Below are 22,994 nucleotides of genomic sequence, written 5' to 3' on the forward strand. Positions count from 1 at the left end.
CTAGATTCAAATATTTCTGCTTATTAACGCTGAGCCAAAGTCCCTTCAAGTATAATGAATGGGGAAACATCAAATTCTCTAAAGCTGTTCTCCAAGCTTACAATTAAATTTCATATTTAAAATCACCAGTGAAATCTGACATCAACTGTCTCATAAATGTTGTTTCTAAATGCTCAAGTAATGACAAAAAATGCAATTTTTCAGGCTGGACCAGTCATTGCACATGTGCAGTCATAAGCACACGTTTCAAAACACTGACTGTTTCTAGCTGCAGTGATGCCATGACTTTACCAATTGGTGATTGGCTCTTTTATTTAAAAGGCAGGATTTATTCCGCCACATAGAGTTGGTCTCCGGCGTGAAGAACCCAGTGGAACCAATGGGCTTCTAATTAAGTGCCAATTAGATAGAAACCTCATCAGCTGCACTCATTTCCCGCTGCATTAAAAATTCATCTCACACCCTACCTGTACTTCCTCTCATGTGGAGGTGGGCCTCAAATCTATCATTTAGGAATGGACAATCATTTATTTAGAAGTTGTTGACCAGTAAGGGTTGCTGTAAACTGAAAATGTAAACCTATTTGAAAAAATAAAAAACAGATATATTATCTGAAGCAGTGGTGTGTTATTGTTAATTGCTAAAGCTATTGAAAATCATTTTTCAGTAATTGAAATAAAGCTGAAGTAAAAAAATATATATATATGTAAAATATAACAAAAATAAAATATAAATATTAAAGTAAAACATACTTAAAGATTCAAGTTAGAACTGTTGCCTTAACTAAAACAAGTTAAGGCTCTAAAATTACTTAAACTAAAACTTAAATTAATTAAAGCCATTTAGCAGCATTTAAGGCGAGACACTACAGGTGAATAGGGTAAAAATTTTAACTAGCAGATATCAGCATGAAACTTGCCCAGTTGATTACCTACAGTAAGATGAGAAAAAAATGGATTAAAAGTCTTCTCTAATTTAGAGTTTAAATATGCAAATTAGGAATGATCTAATTAAATATCCACTAATTTGCATATATTTTAAAAAACGAAATCTGAGTATTGGATAAAGCCAGGTTCAAAATTAATTTTTCATTGTGTTCACATATTAGATGGGGGAAAAATACAGAGGGATTTATGGATATCTACTTTTGTTGTCCTGAAAATCAGAATATACTGTCAATAGCCTTAAAGTAACACCAGGTAACTTTTGCTCTCGGGGTCCCCCTACAGTTGGGAAACAGTATTGTCCTCTACTACTGTCGTAAACTCTGTCATCGTGCATTTGTTGACAACCATGATAGCCCTGAACACTGTAGGAGGAGGTCACATGCAGGTGTTCTGCTTGCGTCGCGTGTGAAATGTCTTCATCCCAGGTACAGTGGCATATATTTCAGCATGTCATATGAATATAATTTCATGGGTTTTATTTTTTTTCTAACGACAAATGATCGCGATGATCACGTTTACAACCCAGTGTCATTACAGTAGACTAGTCCAGTGGTTCCCAAACCTGTCCTGGCGACCCACCAACACTGCACGTTTTCTCTGTCTCCCTAATCAAACACACCTGATTCAACTCATCAGCTCATTAACCCATGTGATTATGAGCTGATGAGTTGAATCAGGTGTGTTTGATTAGGGAGACAGAGAAAACGTGCAGTGTTGGTGGGTCGCCAGGACAGGTTTGGGAACCACTGGCCTAGTCTATTGGTTACCGTTTTACTGAATCTATATGATACTTCAATGCAATGTTTGAGTGGTAGATAATAACCATATATCGTCAATATTATAATATCAAGCTACCATAAATAAATCTGCAAATTTTACAAATCGATTTGCATTATAGCTTGAGGCAAAAGACCGAAATGAGTGACTGTCACGCTCAATGCGTGACACTTGACAGCCCTGCGATTTTAAGGAAGTGGGGGTGGTGGTGGAAGTGACGTATATGCCGTAAAGCAGTCGAGTTTTGTAGTTCTCTTTGTTCGACGGTTACTACCCGAAACCCGAAGTTTAAAAGTACGATTAAAAACGCTACAGACCCCGTCAGGCTATGGCAGACGTGTCATTCAACCTATTGTAAGTCGATGTACCATCACAAGAGACTTGGAAATATATTATGAAGGTTGAAAAGTTACCTGGTGTTACTTTAAATTATTTTCGCCATGTTTTTTTGAAAAACATGTTATATATATATATATATATATATATATATATCAGGCTAGGAATAATATATTTACAAATCCCTCTGTAAATGTCTTCATAATATAACTAGGTACAAGACTGGAAAGTTTGGTGTATATAGGTGCTACTGAAGTGGAGATTTTGGACTTGGGAGTATGAGAGAAAAGCCATTTAGAGAATCACGTTGTTAGAAATTGGCATCAGCCAATGAGATTGCGCATTTAGAGTTAAATTCCCCCTTTTACTTTCACGATTGGCTGCTGATAAAAAGGAAATTACCATATTTGGATCTGACAGCATTGCACAGGAGAGAGAGAGCTTTCTAACGACAGGGTGCAGATCGCGATCGCCAAGCAGCGGGATGATTTATAACGACAACTTTTGATGAATTTATGAGAAATCTACAGCCGCAAACAGACAACGTGTAGTAAAATAAAGACCTAAATGTATTTCAGACTTTGTTTCACCACAAGTCTGAAAGAACACATGTTATTGAAGACAAATATTCCAAAATCTCAAAATTGACCAGTGGAAAAAAAACTATGATTTTCCCTGCCGTTTCTCGCCTTAAAACAAGAAAAAGCCCTAAGCACATAAAATGACTAAAATTAAAATATAATTAAAACAAAAAACTGAAAGTATAAAAATAAGTTAGTTAAAAACATTAATAAATACTAAAACAGTATGTAAATGATACTAAGATAACACTGCTCTTACACTCATCACTGTTCTGTTTTTGTACACATCAAGATCGCAAGAAAAGCCTTTTATCAAATATCAAAAGGCTAATTATTAGCCAATACATCATTCAACGATTAGATTCAAGAAATAGTTAATCCAGTAATGAAGGTCAAGACGCATTACATCTGGCTTGAGTTTGTGAATCCAAAGGCCGCTGATGTGTGTGTGTGTGTGTGCGTGTGCGTGTGCGTGCGTGTGTGTAGTGTAACGCATGTAATTGTGACTCTGAGGTCTCCTGTCCCCCTGCAGCTCAGTCCGTTTGTGTACAGCGAGTTTGCGCGGGAGAGGAATCTGCACGTGTCTCTTCTGGACCGCCTGTACGAGCATTACCCATCCGAGTACCCTTGCAGGATCATGCTGTGCGAAAACTACCGCTCCCATGAGGCAATCATCAAGTAGGTGTGAACTTTTTCACACCACTCTTCCTGAGGAGAGACCCACATGCAAACACACAAAACACTAGGGCTGTGTCGTTGCCGACATAATTACGTACACGTCTGTCAACAGATTCTCTCTCTCTCTCTCTCTCTCTCTCTCTCTCTCTCTCTCTCTCTCTCTCTCTCTCTCTCTCTCTCTCTCTCTCTCTCTCTCTCTCTCTCTCTCTCTCTCTCTCTCTCTCTCTCTGTGTTACGTCTCTCTCTTTCCTGTCTGTTTCTCCATTTCTGCTTCTATCTTTCTCCATTTAACTTTTAGGTTGGTTTCTATGTAGATAGATTATATGTCTGTATGTATGTACTGCAGGTATAAAGATGGTTGGGAAATGGTTGGGAGAGAAAAATATATCGACTCATCAACTTTTAAAATGGAGAAAATGCTTCCCATATGTTTTGTTGTCCAAGGCCGTACATTTGATTAAAGTGTTTTTGTATATTCAAGTTACTGTTGAATCTGGACAGTTTCAGCAGATGCCAACTAGGGATGGCCCGATACCATTTTTTCCAAACCGATACGAGTACGAGTATTTACATTTGTGTACTTGCCGATACTGAGTACCGATATTTCTACCGCAAAAGTATCTATAGGCTCCCAGAAAAGAAGACAGAAGACTATTTTAGAAAACAGGTTAGAAGACTGTTTTTATTTTCTTCTCTGCTTGTTTAAACGAGTCTAAAAATAAATAATAATGAGTAAAATAATAAATTTACTAACACATAAACCACTTTTAATTTAACATAAAAGCAAGCAGGCTACTGAATGCGTGCAAAGTGCACTCCCTTAATAGCCTAATTCCTAAAAAGCTGACAGCTCATAGCGATCTCACACATCTCTGTTATTATCAATGAAGCTGACTGCACAATGAATCTTTCATAATATCCACACACTGTTATAATTAGAGGATTTGCCAACATACAGAATTCAGCACTGAATAAAAAAGGTATGAGCGGTGAAGAGAGTCTATCTTAAATGCTTCTGATTGGCCATTGCGTTCAAGAAATCAACACATATGTCTGTGATTGGCTACATCGCTCAACGCTGCAAACATGTTATGAATAGAAACTCTGGCCTGTAAATCGTTTCTATTTTGTTTTAGTTGTTATTCTTGCTTTTCTGCAACAGATGAATAAAAATCTATTAGTTTTAATATCTTTTATTCATAGATATTTCTAGTTTGCGGGAGTCCCGCGAATCGTTTTGTTCTCCCGCAACCCGCACACACAGAGTGAGTGCATTACCGTGCCCGCGCTCGCACTCGGCCATCAGATCTAGTGCCGCGCCGCACTCTATTGCGTTGGGAGTGCACATCCCTATGCCTCAGTTCACCTCGACAAAGCACTCGCGGCGGCCAGTTTCGTTTCGCAAAATGTACGTGGTATCGGCGAATTATTATGAGTACGAGTATATGAGGACAGTATCGACCCGATGCCAGTATCGGTATCGGGCCATCCCTAATGCCAACATAGACAGGTTACCCTTTTCCTCAAACACTGAATAAAATTGCAGTTTAAGATATCACTAAGAATATATTAAATTAGAAAACCAAAAAATTAGTTAATACCAAAATAACACCAGAAATACTATATTGCCCTTTTAACCTGACTCACAGGTTTGAGCATAGTTGACATTTAAAGCTATATTAACATTTTCTTGGTGATGTTATTGCCAATAGCGACGCAATCTGTATTTTGGTAGATTTTAAAATTGGTTGCCCATGAAAATTCACCCAAAAATGGTTCAATAATGATGGTTCAGTGATCATTGTGGGAAGAAGCTGAATATGATCATAAAACATCAAAACACAGCAAATCTAAAGGAGTATTTCCCAGTTTAATTTCTCTTGTGAAAATGAGTACTTTTGACATTTATGACAGAATATTCATTAAAGTGACAAATATCTGGGGAGACGTGGTGGGGGGACGCATAGCTTCTGTGATCGGAAAGCAATTGCATTAAAATATAATATTAAAATACAGTATTGTTTTATGACAGCAGCACTCAAACTACAAGAGTGTGTGTCAAAAACGATAATCATGTTCTCCAGCATGATTTGAAAACGATCAAAGAGTATCTTAAGCTTCAGCGGAGACGAACATCTATTCTCAATGTCACAAACGTGCTCATTTGAATAATGTCTTTAAAAAAATGCAGAACCATATTTCTTATTCATTTCACACAACTTTTATTGGTTTTACTTTTTTAAGGTTTAAGCTGTATTTCCATTTTTAAAATACATATTGAATTACAGATTTTCAGTGTGGACCCAGACTTTGAATCCCACTGTTATATTATTTTATGTAAATATATCCAGACATAATCCTCAGTGGGATCTGTTTCAATCCATGTTATAAATATAATATGAGACGATTTTCCTTATGGACAGACAAGGTATTGCATGCAAAAATTGAGGTCTATTGCCACATACGCACAACTCAGACGGTACAGTCAGTGCCAATAGTAACACATATGCAGTGATTCCCTGTTTGAACTCCAAGATGTATGTTTCGAGATGGAAATCTGACAAAACAGAACAAAGATGGTAGCCAAAGATGGAACACCTCTGAGCGGCGGGAGCCATGTTGACGCCAGCGCTGGGGCGTTGAAAATTAAGTGCCAGTCTGTTTTGGATGTGTTCAGGCATTCGCTGATAGCCTCTTCCCGATGCCTCCCAGTGCTCTACGCTTTTGAGAAGTCAGAAATAATGACTAAAACGTCCTTGATTGGACAGCATTGGCGTCAAATTGTTAATTAAAATGGATATGAGTGTCTTCAACACGGAAATTTGCATGACGTTTTTTTTTTCCTGAATCATTTTGCATATAATCTGCATATATTGTGCTGTTGAACGTTTGAGTGAGTAATATGCAATTCAACCAATGTGTAATTGTGGAATATAAACAAAAAGTGTTAATAAACCCATTGCACTGATAAATACATTTGGCAGCGTTTGAAAACTTCTAGTGTTTTAGCTTCATATTTGGAGTTCGAGGTCTTGATAGTGGAGCTGAATGGTTATTTTAAGGTTGTCAGTGCTGACTGTGTGTTCTGGCTGACTGCAGCTATACGTCTGAGCTCTTCTACGAGGGCAAACTGATGGCCAGCGGGAAGCAGCCGCCCCATAAGGACTTCTACCCTCTGACCTTCTTCACTGCCCGCGGAGAAGATGTCCAGGAGAAGAACAGCACTGCCTACTACAACAACGCTGAGGTAACCCCAACATAACCATTGACAAGCTGTTTTCTCATTTCATCTGTTACATGTAGTTTTTAGTGCACTAGATTTGGTGCGAACAGGCCTGATATCAGATTGAATAGATGTATGGGTGTATCGGACCGTTATCATTGAGAATCCATTGGGAATGCTCTGTCAGGTGTTTGAGATCGTTGAGCGGGTGGAGGAGATGAGGAAGAAGTGGCCGGTGGCCTGGGGGAAGCTGGACGAGGGGAGTATCGGTGTGGTCTCGCCCTACGCCGACCAGGTCTTCCGGATCAGAGCCGAGCTCCGCAAGAAGAGGATGCCAGAGGTCAGCGTGGAGAGAGTGCTCAATGTCCAGGGTGAGTGAAAAATGCTATTACCAATTCTAAAGTGTGCTTTAATATGCCCTAATGGCCAAAATTATATTGTTGTTTTTTTGTTGCAGAAAATCATGATAGCATGCAAAATTAAAACTAGCTATTTTCCATGCTAATGCATGTTATTTAATAGTTTATAGGGTGATAGGGCATTATGAGAATTGGTAAAGGGCACCTATCATGATTTTTATTTAGTGTATAATATAGCTTTCTGCGCATGTAAACGATCTGCAAAGTTACAAAGCTCAATGTTCACACCAAATGAAGCTAATCTTTTCAACAGAAAACACTTTCCTTAAACGCCTGGTTTGTAGACCGGTAATTATTTCCATGACATAGATGCTCACCCTTAAACAAAACCAGTTGTAAGGCCTGGAAGAGTTTCATTATGTTGAAGGGCAAAACGATGCGAGGGCAAAACATCATTACATGGACTTGTCATACAGAGGTTGAATTTATTGAGCAATCACAAACAATATAGTCGAGATTCATATTTGAATTTATCACAGTTCGTCACTTAAAAGGTTTGCCTGCAGATTTAGCACAAGCGGCCTCGTGAAGGAACATAGACTTGCTGAATAATAATGAGCAGAATATTGCAGTGGAGATTGTTACAACTCCAACATACATTTTGGGAAGATTAAGTAAAACACTGGGCAGAAATTGTATCCATTTTAAGAGAAAAGCTATGATTCGGGGATTTAAACTCTTGACATCTGGCAACCGTGGAGGCTTGTTGCCAATGCAAGATAACGGAAATGTCAAATGAAAAAAAAAAAGAAGCATTTTCAGGATAAATGTCCTGTGCTACGCCAATATCTCTGTTGATTATGCTTAGTTAATCGAGAGAAGCAGAAATCGTGATCACGATTAATCATGTGGCCCTGATAGTTTACCATCTTGGATTTATGTTTCCGCTGACCAGTGGAAAAAATTGCTTTCCCTGGGAGGGAAACATTAAATCCTACCTCACAATTTTGTCAAAGTGAGGTATTTTCAGTATAATTAGGGTACCTAACTATTGGAACATCTTTCGCGTTGTGAATACGCCTTTAAAATGCTCCCCCTGGAAGATCACTAGGTTTTAAACCAGACCCCATGTGTCTGCCCAGACGGGTGGCAGAGAGAGACCGTTTACAAGACAGTAATTTAGCCTGCCAAATGTGTGTTTGGTGAAGATCCCGGTGTCCCCCGGGTTTTCGTTTAAAAAGCCAGATTGGTTTGTGCATAATTGATGGCGTTTGGTTCAGCCTGTTGCATTGAAATCACCTTTTTAATGGATGGAGAAATTCCTGTATCTCAGGTGCTTGTTTGGCACAGAGATTCATCTTAAGTGATCATTACCCGAGTCATGTTCTGCTTGGCTGCCAATCTGAGCTGGGCACCAAGAAGTCACTGTAACTTCTGCTTTTGTCGTAATTCATAGAGAGATCTTCTGTTGTTATAGTGACATTCATTGCATGTTTTTGGCTTTCCAGTTTTCTAGGGTCAACATGAAATAAAATTTAACCCCAAGTTCTTGATGCCCCTTCGTTCCAAGTCTTACTGTGAAGTTGTTCATTGGTGTACAACAGGGCTTCACAAATGGGGGTTCATGACTAGCAAAAAAAAATCAACTAGCAACAAATCTAGTGACTTTTTGAATTGCTGGTTATCATGTGGTCAGTCCTTATATCATACTCGCTCCATTTTCAAACAGAAAATATGGAAATGAGAACAGCTTTACTGGACATTTGGCTATATATTATATTCAAATACAGTATGAGTGCACGGATTAGGAGATAAATACAGATTAGGGGTGGGAATCTCTTGGCACCTCACGATTCGATTACGATTCAGAGACTGCGATGCTAAAACGATTATCGATGCATCTTTTTTTGTGTGTGACTACTTGGTACTTTTAAAGCAAAGTATTTACAATGAGCCATAAAGAATTTACTTCCAGTATATTTTATTAATAAAACAAATGAAAGTGATTTGGCAAGTCAACTGTAAAGTCACATTTGCCAGCATATGTCCCAACATTGCAAAGATCCAACAGGAAAAGAAATGTATGCCTGTACTAGCAGCATACTTGTAGTAAATGTAAAAATACAAACTTCAGCATATTCTGAATCTCTAACATAAAATAATAGACTTCTCTAACTAATATCCTCCTGTTATGTGCAATGAGCAATATAATCCTTCAGACAAAAAAATAAATAAACATTTTGCTCTAGCAAAATCACATACAGCTTTCGTACAAAAATATAGAATTATGTACCAGTAGCTTTCATACAAAAATAATGCTTGTGGACTTACGCATATTATGAATAATTAGTAACATACAAAACTGCTCTTATACACAAATAAATAATAAAGAGTCTATTTTGTGGTAAATGTGGTAAATGCTATATGTGGTAATTCTTACATATAGTGAGTAACATATATACTTACATGCATTAGAACTAACTTTGTTTAAGCATTTTGAACTAAGCATTTTTTAACTCTTGTTAATGTTACAACTAATGTATACAATACAAGCTTTTGTTAATAAATATACGGTTGATTGTTCGTGTTAATTCACAGTGCCTTAACTAATGTTAACAGATAAAACTTTCGACTTTTATTTAGTAAATGTAAAATCTATCGTTAAGACTAATAAATGCTACTTTTGTTTGTCGCTAATGTTAACTAATGTATCGAACTAATGTTAATGAAACACCAACTCTCCTTTTCTGCAGATTTCATCGAAGTAAAACTGGTTTCATGTTGACTTTTTATCGAATGTGTGATGTCAGCACGGTTAGCTGCATATAAAGTACACGTATCTCCTGCTGTCCGTAGGTAAGCAGTTCCGGGTGCTGTTCCTGAGCACCGTCCGCACCCGTCACACCTGCAAACACAAGCAGACAGCCATCAAGAGGAAGGAGCAGCTGGTGGAGGACTCCACTGAAGACCTGGACTACGGCTTCCTCTCCAACTACAAGCTGCTGAACACCGCCATCACTCGAGCGCAGTCCCTGGTGGCCGTGGTGGGAGACCCCATCGCTCTCTGCTCAGTGGGGCGCTGCAGGTAACCCAGCACTTTTTAAATGCCTCAACCACTTAGTTTGCTGAAGTGAAGGTCTGTTTATTTATTTATTCAATTTACACTACTGCTTAAAAGTATGGAATAATGTTTTTGAAAGAAGAGTATTATGATCTCTAGTCTTCAGTGTCACATGATCCTTCAGAAATCATTCTAATATGCTGATTTACTTAATTATTAATTATGGTTGTTGTTATAATATTTTTGTGGAAATCATTTTGTTTCATGCTTTGGTGTATAGAAAGTACAAAAAAACGACATTTATTTTAAATATAAATATTTTTTAACAGTATGAATGTCATTTTTAATCCTTTTAATGCATCTTCTCCCTGTATAAAAGTGTGAATTTCTTAGTATTAATTAATAAAATCGTACTTAACTGTTTTCAACACTGATAATAATCAGAATGTTTCTTGATCATCATATTAGAATGATTTCTGAAGGATCATGTGACACTGAAGACTGAAAATTCAGCTTTGCCATCACTGGAATAAATAACATTTTAAGCTATGTTAAAAAAATAAAACGGTTGTTTTAATTCATCATAATATTTCACAATATTGCAGTTATTATTGTATACATTCAGTCTTGGTGATCTTAGGGAAAAGAATCATTTCACGATCATCTGAAGGTTTTCTGAGTTTGTGATGTGATTAGGGCTTTGTGTTTTGTGGGTAAGCTTGTCTAGATTTGTAAGCAGGGCAGACAGTGGCTCACTTTGGTGAGTACCTGTGTAGTCAGAGTCCATGAAGAAAGAGCTGTCCCTGTGCCTTCCCATCATGCACTTCACCGCTGTCAGCTTGGACTAATACGCTCCTCACGCACGGACGCTTCAGACACCGCGTCTACAGAAGGGAGATCAAATCTTTTGGCACCTCTCTTCAGGGTTCTGTTAGGAGGACGATGTTAAGCTAATGCACTTGTTTACCGTCCCAGCTTCAGTGCAAAATTCGCTCTCTCCACCCTGCCAGCGACGCCGTGGAAAGATTCGTGGACGCTCTGATGCTCTGACGTAGATCGAATGCTTGGGCTTTTAAAACTTTATTTATAGGGGCCGCAAAGCAAACAAGCATGTCGATCGTTATTTGTGCAGTAAATTGATCAATGGAAAGAACTTAACAATTATAGTGACATGTTTGCTAACGAAATAAACCAATTAAAAGCCATTTGTGGTGTGGCTTTTGTGTTCATGGTTAAGTGCTATTCTAAGTTGCATTCCTGCTGAAAAACAAGTGTTCTTGCGCGAAAATCTTGCCTATAAATAGTGTGCGCGCCTTCTTATCAAATTCAAATGATCAACCTCTCCTCTTTTTTGCTTGGGAACTAATGTGATCGGAACCAAATACTGTGTTCTCTGGAATCCTCTCAAACGGAGCACTTCTACACTCTGTTTGGTTGCCGCCGGACCGCGTCATAGCTCATTTCCATAAAGTTGACCTGATTTCAACTCTCGTCACCGCTCTCACAGTCCAAGACGTGCCTCGCCGGAGCTTGCCGCGCAGGAGCTCGCCGCCAGCTCTCATTGAAAATGAATGACTTCCGGCCACTTTGACGCTCTCGCTGGCGGCGGTGTGAACGCATGGTTGCAGGAAAAAGTGCCCAACCCTAATAATCATAAGTATGAGTAGGGCCTTATGATTTCTTGTGATGCGGAAAGTGCTGACAGAATCGCGGAATCTAGCCGTAACTGAATTTACTGTATAACGTGTAATGTCCATACTAGGGCTGCACGATTTTGAAGAAAAGTGCGATTACTCATTAAATAATGCGATATTCGATATGTGATACGATAATGCTTAAAGTGTGTAAAATAAACTTAAATTATCTTTAAAATATCTTTAAAATTATATAACCTATATACATAACCTATATACAAACGCCTCATAAATCATACAAGTGGTGGTCTTTTTGCTTTGCTTTGTAGTCAACTCCGTTAGCGCTAACGGCTAACGATAACTGATATTTTTATCACACGGTCAATCGATTTTCAGCTGCCAGAGTTAACTAGCTAGCTACATTTACATTGAATGTATTCATTTAGCAGTTAACTAAAGTTCTGCTGTTCAGATTAACGTTAAAGCAGTAAGTACGTTGCTGTGTTTTGGGAGCAAGCTGTTATACTGATGTAGCTGCTGTTAGCCAAATCAGCATATCAATTCTCGATTAGCAATGTCACCTCGTTTATTCATCTAGATTTTGGTGGATAGACTAGGTTAGTCTAATACTGACAGGCTATGGCATAATTTGTACCTTACACTTCTAGAAGCATCAGCCTATAGACACACAAATGCAGTGGTAATTTCTAGCTATATTCCCCTCTGTACTGGACCTTAAATGGTATTCTGTTGCTGAAGCTGTAGCTCTGTAGCTTAAATGTTAAAATGCTTTATTATTACTAATAGCTTACATATTATTCTATTGCTGGAGCTCTGTAGTTTAATTGTTATTGTTACATGGCTTGGTTGAATACTAATATTGAATACGGTCTGCTATTTCTTGATAACAGATCACTGCTACATATAACACACCGTTGCCATGGAAAACAGAGTGTTGCCATGGACACAGTTCTGTTCATTCTGAAGCAATTCAATTGTTTTTAAATCAATAAACTCCTTTATTTATCCGGAGATCGGCCGGTTACGCTATGACCTTATTCCAAACCGGCCTATGCGTGACCTCTAAAATGGCCGCGGTTACCCACAATGCACCGTTCCATGACGTCTACGCCCGAGCTCTATTGGGCAGCCCTAGTCCATACTTGTAAACTATCTGTTTTTCGGTGAAATTCGCCATTTTGAAATAAAATGTCATTTATGCGAATCGTGCACAATAAAAACTTCACAATAACAATTGGCTAATTTAATATAGACTGGAGTGAGACCATAGACGTCTCTCGAGCTGTCACGATCTCTTTCTGCTCAATTGATTTATTAAGACAGTCACTTGTCAAAACCCGTCAAAATAAAAGTTTGGTTTAACTTCGATATATCAATTGAATTATAATACTAATAATAATAAATTATAAAAAAATATATTTTTTAAGGAATAGTCAAACTTTTTTTTCTATGTTGTAATTTAAACAGTATAAAGCTCAGTTGTGCCGAATGTTGTTTGACAAAAAAAGTTTAATTTCATATAAAAGATCAATTAAATTAATATTTTATGTCTTCATTTGATTACTAGAAAAAATTCACAACACAGAATTTGTTGAAAACAAAACATTTCATAGAATTTTTTATTATTTTTTATTATTATTATTACTAAAATGGTTGTTTTTATTAATATTCAAGCATCACAGACAATGGCAGATGGCATAACTTCAATAACACTTCTACAAATGACTTAGTTTCTTTACAGTTATTGAGGTAAACATGCCTAAACTACCGAAAAAAGGTACCGTTGGGTACCGGCACCGAATTTCAGGTTACCGTTGATTTTTGAATCCTTGCAGACCGTTTACATTCACAAACAGCTATATTACGCACAACATGAAAGGTAATATCTGAAAAAGCGTAATATGGCCAACTTTAATAAAACGGTAGGCAGGATAGATCGAGGATAGGCTGTGCAGAATGCTAGTGTTTTTTTTTTTTTCTAGCCATTGATTAAACGGTCAGTCTTAAATATTAGGATCCATATAAGATTGTCGACACACAGAGCACAATTAATCAAAAATGCTTTTTGTTTTTTATTATTATTTATTAAATTTAAACCTAGCCCTAATCCCAATGGTACAAATACAGGAGAGCAGTGAATGATGTTATGTAGCTAGTGGGAAGGTAACAACCCCCTGTGACCTTTGACCTCTGACCTCTTGTGTTTTGTCTCTTGTGACATGAATATGACACTGTGTATTGCTGTCAGGCAGGGTTGGGCATTCAGTGTGTGTGTTTGTGTATGTTTATATGCGTATGTTGACACTCCCTCAGAGAGCTGTCTGTCACTTCTCTGGCAACCCTCTCTATCCTCCCTAGTTTCAGCTCCACGGTCGCTATGGAGACAGACTCACATCCACCAATCGGTAGAGACCGACCACAGTAAATGTCAAGCCGAAGGGCCTGGCAATTAAATGTGTGTGTGGTGAAGATTCAGTGCTGTCCATTCAACAAGCTCAGAGCACAGTTTAACAGAGTTCAATAATCGAAGTGTTACCCTCGTTACATGACCTGTGATGACCAATCCAGCTTAAGTGCTGTGATAGTTTCAAAGAATCCTTATTTTTTCCATCTGGAAATATTTATCTTCATAGGTCAGTATATGGGTCACTCTCATGAAAACATGTTGATGTTTTATCCCAGAATCGATCAAAAACAATCAAATTATATTTTTCAGACTACATTTTTGTAAGTTAAAATTAGCATTACGAAATACAACCGGTGTTAAAGGGATAGTTCACCCAAAAATAAAACTTCTGTCATTAATTACTCACCCTCATGTCGTTCCAAACCCGAAAGATCTTCGTTCATCTTCAGAACACAAATGAAGATATTTCTCTTTCTGAACCAGCCATAGGCAGCAACGTCATTGCAACTTTCGAGACCCTGAAATTTAGCAAAGACATTGTTATAATAGTCCATGTGACAACAGTGGTTCAACCTTAATGTTATGAAGCGACGAGCGCCAAAAACAAACAAAAGTAATGACTTTATTCAACAATTTCTTCTCTGAAATGCATTGTGATATTTAGTGTTCAAATGTGCTTAATGTCAAAATTGGAAGATCTTTATAGTTTTAATACAAAATGCTTAATTTAAATAAAAAATAGTTTTCTCCATTTTTTTTTCTGACCCAAACATTTTCTTGACAGGTTTTGTGAGATTCCCTGATACACCTGTCAGATAAATACGTTTGCTGCTGTTTGCTGCAATTCTAGCTGGCTGTTGTATAACAAATCCACTGTCTACAAGCTGTTTTGCATCTAATTCAGTCTGTCACTTGTAAGTTCAACTTGTCAACTCCTCATCAAGCTCCTGATTAGTTCAATCAGTCCCGCTTCCTCGAGGCCTCATCATACTATCAGAAATGAGTTCTGCTGTGTGTGGAGGAGGGGGCACAAACTATTGCTCGCAGAGTTGACATGTACTGCAAAGTGCAAACACTAACTCAACTTGAAGTTTCAAACTGTCGGGTGCTGTTGTTGCCTGTGTTGTTGTGTCGTGTGACATTGGAAGGTGTGAAATGTGTAGCACTGCTGAGATCACATCAGGGATGATTTCCACTACACAAGAGTAGATGTTAAAACTTCATGCTACTTCATGAAGTATATTCTGACTAATACATCCCTGTTTGGATTTTTGCTTAGAGGTTTGTGGAATAAACTGACAGCAGAGTTGCCAATACGGCTGGGTAAAAAAATATCGATTTCTCGATTCTAAGCGATTCTCATTTTTACGAACCGATATCGATTATTAAATCCCAAGAATCGATTAGTAAATCCCAAGAATCGATTAGTCGTCCTGTTTCAGTTGATGAATTAATGGAACATTATAGCGCGCATCCCATCCAATAAACGCAATAATCTTTGTGTTTTGTTGCTATTCATATGAAACAAAGTCTCAGATTTCAAATTACGTCCATTTCCTTTCGAAATTCAAAAACATAACCGTTTTGGCGCTGTGGCGTGAGATCGCTCTGGCACGCGCAGCTCAGTTCAGCTCAAGAGAATCAGCAGCGCCGAGCACACATGATCTTCTCTTCCGCCTTAATATTACCAGTTACAGCGTGAAATAAACAAGAATGAGCATCTGAAAGTGTGTTAAAAGATAGAGTAAAACTTATCGAAATCCTTATTGTCACATGGAATCGCTCAATCAGTGTTTCAACCGTGGAAAGACGTCAGTGAAACAGCTTGTATACAATGTCATGTAACGTCACATTTACCTCAGAAAAACCATATCCAGTGACCATGAACTCGTTAGTCCGCTAGAAAAATTAATTCTAGAGAGAAGAATTTTGCTAAATATATGCACCATATTATTCTATTTTTTTATGTTCTTCAATATTTAATCCATGTTTGAATAAATCTGGCAAGTTTTTATGACAGCTACCATTTAAAAGTTTATATTTTATATAAATGTATTATTAGAAAAATAAATAAAAGTGTAATTTAAGTGTTTGTATACAAAACAGTAAATCTTTACCTTCAACATTAGGCTATAGTAGGCTAATGAAACAACTTAAATGATACAACTGACTCCCATAGTTTACAGCATTGGTTAATAGATTTGTTTTCCTTGAGAAAATTTGCCATGTATTGTACCTGAGATCCAAAATAATCAATATTGAATCGAATCGAATTGTAAGCTTCTGAATCAAATTATGAAATTTGTGTCAATACCCAGCCCTAGTTGTCAAGTACATCAACCCTTTAAACTTTATACCAAATTAATATTAGTCATCATTTTGGTTGCTTAAAGATGAAGTAATAATGCAACAAATGTGGCGCCCAACGCAGGGCTGACATCAGGTTTATGATGCTTTTGTTTGTTATCCTGCTTATAAGGGGCGTGCGATATCACGATTTTGGATCGTGAATCGGGATTTTCCTGAAAAAAATCATAAGATATTTTTTCCATATCGCCCACCCCTACTGTAAATGTTAATTATCTAAAATAATCTTAATCAACGTAGTATCTACAGACCTGGTGAATTACTAAGCCAAGCACAAAACAGAGCCATGATCATCTTCATCGACTGTATGAGACCCATTCAGTGTGTTGTGAATGTAGATAATATCTTCAAGTGTCAAAGTGTGGCAAAGATGCTTTCTGATTTATCCTGATTCATCGACTAGGCTTATTGATATGCTAGTATTTTGCTCTTTTGTGATATTGGAATTGGCTGATAACCAGGTCAGCAGATCGACATTGCTAGTTCCCCTTGTATTAGTTCCGGAGTCCTTAAATTGTTTTATGTATATTATGTACCATTGTTATATTGGCTCCAGCTAAATCTAATGGTGTATAGATAGACTAAAAGTTGTTTGCTTTAAAAGTTTGCCACCTTGTCTTTCTTAAACTTATAAGTGTGAGGCACATTTCAGAAATGTTAAGTCATATTCACAGGCAATACAATTTGCCTACTAACGGCTCCCTCTTGAAAAAAGACTAGAATTACCACGGCCTTAAACTCAAATCGCTCCACCGCTTTCTGTCTTTGCCGTGACACAAGCATACCAACCCGTGCTTTATCTCCAAGCATTTCTTTTCAACCTTAAACTGACCAAATTCTTACAGCTTAAAATGTTACAAGATCGCTCTTTCAGAGGCAGGAGAGACCAGCCGATAAATTACACGGTGACGCATTGAGTTTCTTCAGCTCTGAGTCACAGTGGAGGTCTGAGATTGCTTGAGATTGATGTCGCTGGAGTCAGGATAGCGATGTGAAATATGGCTATTAGAGAGAGAATCAGTCATATTTTCTGCCTTCCATGTCAGTGTGGCTTTACCAGTCACCCGTGAGATCAGATTTGGTTCTTACGTTGTGTGTTACCCTGCTTGTGTGATTTTGATTCATTTGTAACTCAATAAGTTGATGTGCTGTGGTTCACAAACTCTATTGTTTTCACTCTTGACCGAGTCAGTAATGGTCTGAATGTGAATATCTCAGTTGTTTTTCCAAGGGTTCCAGTTGTGTGCCGTGTTTAACTTACTGTATCAATAATGAATCTTTTTACCCCCGTGGGAGTCTCAGATTGGATGGAAATCTGTACTAGAGAGTAACTAGTAGTAGAGATGCACTTATACTAAATTTCTCCACAGATACCGATAGTTTGATTTTCTTAAAGGGATAGTTCACCCAAAAATGTAAATTCTGTCAGTATTTACTCACCCTCATGTTGTTTCAACCCTGTAAGACCTTCGCTCAGATATTTTTGATGAAATCTGAGAGCTGGATCACTCCTCCACAGGCTTCTTGAGGGATTGAAACTTGCCAGCCCCGAAAAGTTATTAAAGACATCGTTAAAATAGTCCAAGTGACTACAGTGGCTCAATCTTAAGTTTATCAAGCGACGAGAATACTTTTTGTGCGCAAAAACAAACAAAAATAAGTACTTTATTTCCACTATTCATTTCCTTTTCTGTGTGCCTCTAGTCAGTTAACGTAGTGTGATAGAATAGTGGTACGTCACACGTAGGCTCACTATTGGCCGACGCTGGTCATGTGTGATGCGTGTGACGTACAACAGAAGCTAACGCTATTACACTAGTGAACTGACTCGAGGCCCACAGAGAAGGAAATTATTAGTTGAAATAGTCTTTTTTTCATATAGTCGTCGCTTGATAAACTTAAGATTGAGCCACTGTAGTCACTTGGACTATTTTAACGATGTCTTTAATAACTTTTCGAGGCTGGCAAATTTCAATCCCTGAAGAAGCCTATGGAGGAGTGATCCAGCTCTCAGATTTCATCAAAAATATCTTAATTCGTGTTCCGAAGATGAACGAAGGTCAAACGGGGTTGAACAACATGAGGGTGAGTAAATACTGACAGAATTTTCATTTTTGGGTGAACTATCCCTTTAAGGGGAAAAATATCTCTTCCAACAAATGCTTTAACCTATATAGGGGACCCTATCATTTGGTACATTACTCTAATATTAGATTTGTTTTCAGGTATAATAATTACACAAATGAAAACTGAAATGTTTGTATAGACAGGCCTACAACTCAGTTGCACATCAGGTAGTTTTCATAAACGCTTGTCGTCATGACAAATTTATATAAACATACATATATAATTAACAGTAAATAAGCTCCTCTAGTGTTTTTATAGCTAACTAACAAACTGAACATTGACTTTCCTGAGGTAAATGCAACGTTAAGTAACATAAGCTGTTACGTGACAACCTGTCTTATTGACGTCTTTCTGCGGTTGAATCACTGATGGAGCGATTACATGAGACATCTAAGAGCGTCAAAATGCCATTTATTGTTAGAGTTTTGTGATAAAATGGTAGGAATTTGAAAGCTGAGACTTTGGTTCGTGTCAGAAGTAATGAGCACAAATCTCTTTGCAATTATTGGATGGAGGCGCTACAAATAATGTTTGGTGTAGTGAAGAACCATGGACCTGGCAACCCTGGCTTGAACTACGAGTGATTCATGGGGTCAGATTGAGCCTGTTTTAACGATACCATTTTTTTTTCTTTTAAATGTTCATACGTTGTTGTCGCGTTGAATTCGTCAGCCTTAAATTCAACACAACACAAATTTTCTTCACACAGTATGAGTTGCAGTCTGACACATATTCACCCACTCTCTTTTGATTGACAGGATATAATCGGCCCTGGTTGATATTTAATCAGAGCCGTATTTTTGGTTTCTAGCAGTGAATGAATGAATATTATATTATATCATAAGATATTGCCTTCTTAAATGGCTTCAATGTAACAAATTACTTTTGCTTGTAGTATAGATAACAATTTTTTTGTAACTAGTTTAACTACTTTAAATGATGAGTAGCTTGTAGCATCTCAAACTCTTGGGTAATGCTGTAATTAAAACCCACTGAAAATGTCCACGTTTCCCCACTTGCTCTCCATCCCACTTCATATAATCATTCTTCACTGACAACCATTGAGCATAACTAATGTAGTTATGGGCAGCTGTGTCGGTGTTAGAAAGTGTTATATGTTTATGAAGAGTGTCTGATTCACTGTATTTGTCACAGGTGGTATTTGTTTTTAGACTGTTATTTTGGAGCTTGAATGGGGCTTCATTTAGATTTTGATTGTGCTATACTAAATAGTCACGGATAATGTGAAAAGGTTATGGTTATGCAGAGCAGATCTGCCATTGTCATTACACTCAGCACATCATCTTTTTAGATGGATGTGCACTAGGCCTGCACGATATTGGGGAAAAACTGACATTGTGATATTTAGTTTTTCTGTGATATATATATATATTGCGATATGAAAACAATTTCACCTGGTTACTTTAATAGCTTTACTTAGAAAGAATGAATCATTCTAGAACGATTGGGGTGATTTTGTAGGGCAGTGCATCTGCACAGAAAATGTAAAAATAAAAAAAAAATTACAAGGATAGGTAAATAGTATAGAACAAAAATGCAAATGAAATAATGTTTTATGCTTTTCGTGAAAGTCTAACAGTATTCTGGCACAGAAATTGAATAATCAGATGTAAAATAACACTGCATATTTTGCACTGTTTATAAATTATGTATATTTAATCTTTGTTAAAGATTTTCTATTTGTATTTTGTTTTATTAACATTAATGACACAAACAGCAGCAGGAATATTAGACTTGTCACTTTAAGACACGGATAATTTTAAGACTTAACACAGATCCAATATAATGATACACATCCGTTTTCTTTCTCAATTGTTAAGTTCACATAAGCCATAAGCAACTGTTTATGAGGATACTCAACTAGACAGGCATTTTGACATAGTTTTGTGTGTATGTGTCCCTTCAACCACAAATCGTTGCGGAAGAGAACAGAATTTAGTGTGTGTGTGTGTGTGTGTGTGTGTGTGTGTGTGTGTGTGTGTGTGTGTGTGTGTGTGTGTTTTTTTGATGGTCCACTTTAGACACTCTACTACCTATAAGTAACTTTGCACCTGCATGTCAACTTACTTTCAATAGATTATTAGTTGACTGTCTGCTTAAAGGTGCTGTACGAAACTATGTATTGTAATATGTAAAACAATGCTACAGCCAGTTATTCTACTTTGAAATGTGCGTTCTGTGTCTGAATGCCTGTTTTCGTTTCGGTCTGTGTGATTCCACCAGCTGCCCATTTACCCAATAGTATTTCAACACGGCCGGTTCGGGTTTTGTCAAGCCAACATTCAAAGTTTGTCTTTTGTTAAAAAAATTATGATTAAATTAGTTTCTTCAAGTTTCAATTAATTGTAATTTTTTTTTTCAATTCAACTTTGACTTACAATTCTGCATTCTGTTTGCTATACGTCCATTCAAATTCAGCTTTTTGGAGTTTAATAGACATTCACAATTCAATTCTGAATGCTGCACAACCATGATATTTTTTATTTTATTTTCTCGCAATGGTTCTTTTAATAAATCATTGACAAAATACTCTCAAACTCGTAAGTTACTAGTATGAATCAGTTTAATGCTTTTTTAAACTGAATCAACATATGACTTCCACGTCAATGCATTAGTACTTCAATATCAGTACTTCTAGTATAATTTTATTAATATTTTAACCTTAAAAGATATGTTCTTGAGGTGGTTCCTAGCAGAAAGTTTGGGAACTTCTGCTGTAGCTTGAACCATCTAAGTGTTTCCTTTTGTGTTGTTGGTGCACGTACAGTGAGGGACATCAGATATCAGATGTTTAAGGATGCAGTGCTGCCTTCACTCAAAATCTCTGCATCTGTTTGGTCCTTCACAGAAAGTTCTGGGAGACCTTCATCTCCATCTGTCATGAGAACCACAGTCTCCACGGCATCACCTTTGAACAGATTAAGATTCAGCTGGAGGCCCTGGAGCTGAAAAAGACCTATGTGCTCAACCCGCTGGCCCCAGAGTTCATCCCTCGCGCCCTGCGCCCGCAACATCCCCAGGGTCCCGGCAAGCACCAGCACTCCCCACCCAAGGTACAGGACAAACCAGAGTCTCATGAGAGAAAAAAAGATGCCAACATTTTGTAACAGTTGCTGTTTTGCCTTTGATTTTATTGCGTTCTTCTTCAATTTCACACAATGGATGTCACAATTGGGCTTTTAAAAGCAATTTCAGGCCTCCTCACAATACAAGAAATTCCTGGCAAATGGGCCAATTTTATAACTCTGTTTATCTCTGGTACACGGAAAAAAGGACGTGACAGTCACAACGTCTCCTTGGATACGGTCAGTGCCGTCAACTGCGGAGGGTTTGATATGACGTGCTGTGTTGTGAAGACATGCACACTCTCCCCCGCTGGCAGTAATAAAAGGGTTTGGTGGTTCGGCGAGCGGCAGAGAGCATCCGTCTAAATGCAAGTGAGCTTTCGCACCCTCAAAACGAATAATATATGCCAATCAATCCCCAGCTCCAAGGGAAGGAAGGTAAACATGCCAGAATAGATGATTGAGGAGACTTCCTCTCCCCCCCCCCTTTTTTTTTCTCTGTAGCTCAAATTTGTATCTGTTTCTCCTCACCCCCTTCGTTTCATTTGCTCCGTCATTCTAACTAGTAAAAAGAGCAGTATTTGGCTGCTCGACTTGCTGCTTCAAAGTGCAAGTGTCCTGTTGGTGAATCTCACGAAACCTGTCCAACCCCAATTACATATTTCACCCCCAAATTAAAAGAAAAGATAAAGAACTGTAAGCCTGTTATGAAGACAATTAATATATTTTGTGTTGATATTATTTTCTTGACATTTTACGTGTATAGTGAGACCTTTTCTGTTAGCATTCCCATTCATCTTCTTGGAAGAACTAAAAGTATTATATATATGTTTATATACTTGCATACTACATGGCCCAAAAAAATTGTTTAGATTTAAATAGGCAAATACTTAAGGTCGAGACACTACAGGTGAATAGGGTAAAATTTTTAACTAGCAGGTATCACCATGAAACTTTCTCAGTTGATTACCTACATTAAGATGAGAAAGAAATGTTTAAATATGCAAATTATTTATTATCTAATTAAATATGTGCTCATTTGCATATATTTTTCTAAATGAAATCTGAGTATTGCATAAAGCCAGGTTCAAAATTATTTTTTCATTGTGTTCACATATTAGATGGCAAAGAAATTACAGAGGGATTTATGGGTATCTTCATTTGTTACCCTGTAAATCAGAATATACTGTCCATAGCCTTAAATTTATTTTCGCCATGTTTAGTTTTTGGCAACAGTTCTTCTAACACTAATTTATGCAATGTGTAGCTTTTCATTTCTTAAACAACCATGTAGGAAGACACGTCATGGCCATATTCCGGGATATCAAAATTCATCAGGAGGGAGCATGGAGAATAATTTTCACACATGAATCGGTACCTCTGAGTCCAG

The 22,994-nt window shown here is 37.5% G+C and overlaps 1 protein-coding gene across 4 annotated transcripts in view; it reads left to right on the plus strand.

The window, feature by feature from the left end:
* The window catches only part of helz (helicase with zinc finger), a 69,159-nt gene that overhangs the window by 32,715 nt on the left and 13,450 nt on the right, over positions 1 to 22,994 (plus strand). For all 4 annotated transcript variants that reach the window (XM_077211652.1, XM_077211654.1, XM_077211655.1 and 1 more), the window contains exons 18-22: positions 3,174 to 3,319; positions 6,419 to 6,566; positions 6,730 to 6,913; positions 9,758 to 9,986; positions 21,388 to 21,592. In XM_077211652.1, the coding sequence (XP_077067767.1) occupies positions 3,174 to 3,319; positions 6,419 to 6,566; positions 6,730 to 6,913; positions 9,758 to 9,986; positions 21,388 to 21,592 (912 nt within the window). The remainder of the gene's footprint in view (positions 1 to 3,173; positions 3,320 to 6,418; positions 6,567 to 6,729; positions 6,914 to 9,757; positions 9,987 to 21,387; positions 21,593 to 22,994) is intronic.

Source organism: Siphateles boraxobius, unplaced genomic scaffold, assembly GCF_051911475.1.
Source record: "Siphateles boraxobius isolate OS27281-9 unplaced genomic scaffold, OSU_SipBor_1 66, whole genome shotgun sequence".
Lineage (NCBI taxonomy): Eukaryota > Metazoa > Chordata > Actinopteri > Cypriniformes > Leuciscidae > Siphateles > Siphateles boraxobius.